Genomic DNA, 6,551 nt, shown 5'->3' with positions numbered 1-6,551 from the left:
CTCAGTCCTTATTCAAGAAATCATCATCTGGGCTATACCTTCTTACCTCAAGAAGGACGCCTCTTTGTTGAAACAGGTTGAAGCAGAGGCAACTGAAAGGTACTGGGACTGGAAAGTAAACCCTACTCAGCTATTTTTGAAGCTCCGTACTTGCAACATGTGGATAACAGAAACATTAAGGGGTATATAAATACGACAAACAATACAGCCCAAATCCTTTTCTCCTCAGCGGATCAACAGCCTGGTTTGTCACTGAATTATACCGAGGAAGATATTCATTGAAGATAGAACACGAATGATGTGACACAAAACTCCCCACATACACTTTTTGCTGTCGGAACCATTGCTTATGGAACTATTTAGCAGAGGCAATAGTAGCGGCACCTTTCCAGAGTTTTTCAAAACAGGTATCGACGCTAAGTTGAGTTCTGTAGGTGTAAATGATGATCACTCAGTATTACTTTACAATTGCACTATTAATAACTAGCTCGTTTTACGCTTTATTTTCAAAAGAAGAATAAGAAAAACCATACCTTTTCATTACCTAGAATTCTCCTTCCACATATACATTTATCCTAATGGACAAGTACTTAACTATTTCCATCATGTAGAATTTTAGGTTTGAGTTTTGAAGACCTAGACATACACAAGCGGCAATTTTGGTTTCTTCCCTAGTGTGTGTTGTTTAGGTGTTCGTTTTGTTGTAGTTCATCCTTTATGTCCATTTGAGGTCGTAGTAACTCATTTTATTTATCTTTTGGTTTAATGTTCCAGATATATTTAAGTTGGTCATCTGTTATATTAAACAAAGATATAATTCTATCCTTTTGTAGACAGTATTATCTCTTGGTTTTCGGTTACATGGACGTGTTATGTATTGTCTAAAAGGTTTTTAGACATTTAAAAGCTTCCAGTTGTAGGTGTGCAGTGGTTTCAACCCCCTAGTTGTAATACTCTTTAGGAATCTGATCCATAATGGGTGACTAAACATGAATAAACATGTATTTATTGCTACCTTGATGACCGGTATGGATCGTAATATATTTAAAAGTGTCACTTGTCATAAGGTTTCAAAGGGTCACCATATTCGAACTACTAAAAAGGCTTTTAGTGTTATTTTGTCAAGGTTATCTTGAGATCTCAGTAAATTTACTGATTCTAGGCTTCCAAAATAGTTTAAGAATTTATTAACCTTATCTAGGTTCCTCGGCGTCGATGTAAAGTCATCCTCAAGGAGTACTAGTACGTCTTTCCTCACTTCCATTTTGATTTGGGAATTTAAATTGGTTTTATTGCCATTATGTAAGGTCACTAATAATTTGTTTCAGGCCTGTCTGGACTTTCATAAAACCTTAAGATATATTCTTCTGATTTGTAGATACATAGGTCTAGCTTCATACCTATTTCGCGACCTAAATTGCTTATTTTTTTCATATCCGAATGAGGGTTTGAACTTAGCTAAACTAGATAGTACTCAAACCAAGATGTCATTTCTATACCTGATCTCTACTGCTACTGGTGCTATCACCATATCTACTATTCTGGTACATGTCTTACCAGTTTAGTCCGTTGTGTTAATGTGGTGTGTTGCGTGACGGGCCCTCTAATGTTCTTGTTTTCAACCAATGATTTATAAACGGGGATCCAAGTCATCAAATGTATCATTGTTAATTGCATTGATCTCGTCGTACTTATTTGTTCAAATGAAAGATTCACAACTGCGAACCTAATTACACATTATTATTCTTTGGAACGTTGATTAACATTGGTGATAGGTTGATATTTATGTTTATACACTTACTGAGTAGTACTAAATATCTTTTTTTTTCTGTTAGTAATCATTTGCGTATCATTACTCGATAAATGGCTAATCGCACAGTCAAAGATGCGCATACAGTTCATGGGACAAATCCTCAGTATCTTCTGGAGAAAATTGTTCGAAGTCGAATTTATGAGTCGAAATTCTGGAAAGAGCATTGCTTTGCTCTTACAGGTATATTGAATTCATCTCTTACTTTGTCTTATCTAAAGCTGAATTACTTGTCGATAAAGCTGTGGAACTTCGTTATGTTGGTGGTGTGTATAGTGGGAGTGTTAAACCAACTCCTTTTTTATGTCTTACATTAAAAATGCTTCAGATTCAACCGGACAAAGATATTGTCATCGAATTTATCAAACAGGAACCATACAAGTTAGTTTGTGGTTCGTAAGAATGTTTTTATGTTGTTCAGATACGCTCGTGCTTTAGGAGCATTTTATCTTAGACTGGTTGGTGATTCTGTTGAAATATACAAATATCTTGAAACGTTGTATAACGATTTTCGACGTCTTAAGTTCCAGGATAAAATGGGAAGTAGGTTACATTTTTCAAAGAGTTACGATGAAAATTTTTTCTTTGTGTAACAGATTTCAGTTTGATTTACATGGATGATTTTATTGATCAACTTCTTACTGAGGAACGTGTCTGTGATGTTATTTTACCTCGTTTACAAAAACGTGAAGTTCTTGAGGAGCTAAATGGTTTAGAACCACGACAATCACTTCTAAATGAAGACTTAGAAGATTTACAATATGTTGAGGAGCTGGACACCTTAAATCATATTGAAGAGAGTTATAAGTCTAAGGATAAAGAAAAATATAGGAGACGAGATTATGGAAAAGACCACCATCATCGACGTAGACATCGTGAAGAATCTCCTCATGCTGAACGTAGAGAAAGAGATAGAGACCATATATCATCAAGACATAAAGATCGTGAAGACAATGAACGCAAACACGATCGTGATAAAGCTCATAGGTAGGTAAACATGATTAAAGTTAGTATTCTCATTGAAATACAATACAATTTCCATGTTAGTATATCAGTCTCTAAATAATGATGCGAACATTTTCAGTAGTAACATCATGGCATTGTTAAAGTTTTATGGTAGTTTTATCACTCGCAACTTGGGTTTTCATTGGTAAAACTCTTGATATCAGTATAAATGTTATCAGTTGAATAGGTAAAAGTGGGATTGTTGAAATAAAGTACATCAGCTCAGTCGCTTATGAAGAAGCGACTTTTCTCAGCTATGATGTTTGCGAAGTTGAGAAAACGAAAAGCGAATTTCTGGTGCTTTATCGGGTTAGTGGATACGGAGGATCTACCTAGAAGAATTGGAAAACCCTGATCCCAAACCGATGGTACACATGGGCTTCAGGATCCTGAGGGAACAAAACACGTATGAACCTATTGTTGGTCACGGGCTACCATGAGATTGTACCTTCTAACGTTGCTCCACTGCCATGTAGATTAGACCTCTAGGTCAAAGACTCGGATGTAGTAAGTGGCTGGTGACTGATGCTCAAGTAGGTAAACTAAGCGAAAGGAAAAGACACGTGGGTGGATCTTATGGTATCGGGGCTCAAAGAACAGATAATGGTAACCGTATGTTGCAGCTATGCTCAGATAACCGCCTGTTTCTTGCGTGGTTGTATAAACCAGATATTCACTCATTCATTCAGTCAGGTCCTAGAACATAGACATACATTCAGACGTCCCACAATCGTAGTATTTCTTGACCTTAAGGCGGCATTTGACTCCGTTGATCGTGAGGTTCTATGGCAATGTTTGTCACTTAAAAGAGTACCAAAGAAGTACATTAACCTTATAAAGGCTCTCCACTAGAACATAACTAGTCGAGTTAGAGTCTATGGCGAACTGTCATCAGAATTGTTTACCTCAAGTGGTGTTCGTCAGGGCTGTCCACTCTCTCCATTCTTGTTTAACTTTATCGTAGATGTGCTTTTGGAAATAGCACTTTCCTCATCCAAACTTAGAGGCGTTGAACTTCTCTCAGGAGACTCACTTGTTGACTTAGAATACGCCGATGACGTAGTTATATTTAGTGAAGACACTGACAAAATGCAGAATCTTCTGACCACTATAAGCAACAATGCAGGTATGTTCGGGATGCGATTCCATCCCTCGAAATGCAAAATGTTACTTCAGGATTGGGTTGCATCGACACCTGAACTAATGATAAGGAGTGAAGTTGAGCGTGTGTTCGTTATTGTTCTTCTTTTTCTTATACGCACTTAACATTATCTCTTCACATTCCCATTTTTATTGTGTGGTGCATATGTATTTTTTGTCTCTTTGTACCAATATTTTTGTGTTCAAATAAAATAAAAAATTCAGTCTTCAGAAATAGCACTAAATAGACATACATAAGTAAGCACACATGATTGATCATTGGATAAGCCTTCAAGTTAGATACTTTCAATTATGTAACTCGTTACATCTTCATTTAGCTAAGTAAAATAAAAATCAGTCATGCTATTTAGGCTTATCAGACAAGAAGTATCGTTTGGCATATAATCGTGACAAATCATCAGGCAAACTTAGTTTTTCATGTAACTATTCATCTTTACTAGATTTTCCTCAGTATTTCTTCGTTCTTAACATTTTTTAATTATTTCTTAATAGACGTAGTCATTCTGGAGATCGTCGAAATGCTCGATCCAAACGTGATGATAGTCGTTCGCCAGGTAATCAGAAAAACTATTTAATAAATACTTATTTTAGATCATAAACGTACTCGAGATAAAGATCGTGATCGACGACATTAAATGTTGAGTAGACTGATTTATTGTATATACTATGTTAATAAATACTTTTTTGTATAATCATGAGTTAGTTCAGTGTGGCAGATGTTTGAAGGGATATGACAAGAAAAACATCACATGATTGTTAGTATTTATTAATATGTAGTGATAGCAGCTCTCAGGCAATTGATATAAAAAACATATTTCGGTTATCAGTTGGTTAAAACTTGAAAACAGTGTTTAGTCGATGAAATAAGCTCAAATGACTTCACGGTATTCAGATATCAACTTTATCTTAATATGGTTTTCAGTCATAATTCAAGCGATAGGAAAGTATTTATACGACGGAAAAAAGTAATTCATTTATCAATTACGGCTTTAAGTCACATTCGAGATTTAAAGGTTAATGATGCTACCCGATACCAGAGCCAACGAAATTCTTGCCTGTAACTTAAGAGTTGGAAGTAGAGCCCATTAACTACTAATCCATCTTCTTAGGACTGGACATACATGTGGCAAATAGGATGTACTAGCGCTAAAGAAACATGGTTTAACTAACTGGAATCACTATTCTAAATTTTATTCTGCTTTTCAACTTGCAAGACCTCAGGCCTTACAAAATCGCTGTTGGTAATATTTCCAATGAATGTTGGTGTTTAGACGTCGGTTATCAGTCCATAAAATACTAGCTTTTTATCACATTCCAGCACAGCATACTTTAGTTGCTATCATTCAAGATTACCTGTCGCAATAGAAGGGTATTTCAAACTCCTGAATTTTATAATTTACAGTCTCAGTTTTGCATAAATATCAATAGCAACTCAATTTCCGATAAAATGGGTGCTTTAAAAGACTCAGCTTGCAGCCTTGTTTTCAATGTCACAATGCTGTCTTTCAGTAAACCTGATGCAGTTGTTGCTAAAATAAAATCACTCATCTTATTAATAGCGCTATGAATAATGTTTAAGTAATCGATTCCCGAGCATATAATAAAACCCTCTGTAAATACTGCACACTTTCTACTGTATTATTACCGGACACATTTCCAGTAAGCGGCCTTAATTGTTTTTTTTCTCAACTATTGAAGGATAGGTTACAGTCATTAGAAAAGTATCGCATACTTCTGATGTGGATTATGTAGTCGAGTCACCGGGTTAACCCATAATAGCTTTACGATAAGAAGCAAATAGTTTGAATCCTGGCGGGGTTTATTTGGATGGTAAGTGAGGATAGGAGGTAGTTAAGTGGTAATCAGTAATATGATATCATATATTTCATTGAGATTTACCGAAGGTCTTGAAATAGATGTTTTTAAAGGTTTTAATGAACATTTGTCAAGGTATATCACACCAATGAGGGTCCATTAATTATTTAAAATATTCTTAATGTTCCTAACTTTATTCGCTAGTGTTCATCCATACCAGTTTTATTAATTCAAAATCTAAGGAACTAGTATCCGCAATTTTCTATTTGAACAAAGTAAAAACGACAGTATTTACAAAACGCAATATATATATATATATATGAAGTGTGAAAGAAATTCAGAATTAAAGTTTTTTTTAACTGGGCTCTGACGACTGTTTGGGTTCATTGTTCTAGAATATTAGAGACGACTTTATTACGTTAGTTAACGGACATTTGTAGGTAATTTAGGAAGTAAAAAGGTACGCGTGGCAAACCGTTAAAATATGTATAAAACTACAAGTTTATTTAGTCTATGGCTTTAGCAAGTTTAGTTTTTCTTATTTTTACTTACTTAAATAAAGTCTGATAGTCCATGTATCTTTAAATTCCTTATTTCCAATAATCTTTTATTTCATTACGAGTAAATAAATTCCGTCAATCTTATCTATATTTTTTGTTTTGTTCCAACATGATACACTTTATGTTGAGAAATCACATTTGATTTCACAAACTATACTGAGATGGTTAAGATTGTCAGACTGGTTATGCTTGCTGGTGTA

At 34.9% G+C, this 6,551-nt stretch overlaps 1 protein-coding gene across 1 annotated transcript; it reads left to right on the top strand.

The window, feature by feature from the left end:
• Window positions 1-1,863: 1,863 nt before the first annotated feature.
• Window positions 1,864-4,668, top strand: Smp_046980 (hypothetical protein; the record flags this gene model as incomplete). Its single annotated transcript, XM_018789271.1, has 6 exons — window positions 1,864-1,993; window positions 2,032-2,191; window positions 2,232-2,353; window positions 2,407-2,797; window positions 4,469-4,530; window positions 4,568-4,668. The coding sequence occupies 6 exons, from the start codon at window positions 1,864-1,866 to the stop codon at window positions 4,609-4,611; spliced, it is 909 nt and encodes a 302-aa protein (XP_018654731.1). The 3' UTR covers window positions 4,612-4,668.
• Window positions 4,669-6,551: the final 1,883 nt, after the last annotated feature.

The sequence above is a fragment of the Schistosoma mansoni genome, chromosome W (assembly GCF_000237925.1).
Source record: "Schistosoma mansoni strain Puerto Rico chromosome W, complete genome".
Taxonomy (NCBI): Eukaryota; Metazoa; Platyhelminthes; class Trematoda; order Strigeidida; family Schistosomatidae; genus Schistosoma; species Schistosoma mansoni.
The sequence above is the reverse complement of the archived record's forward strand: the minus strand, read 5'-3'. Positions and strand labels throughout refer to the sequence as shown.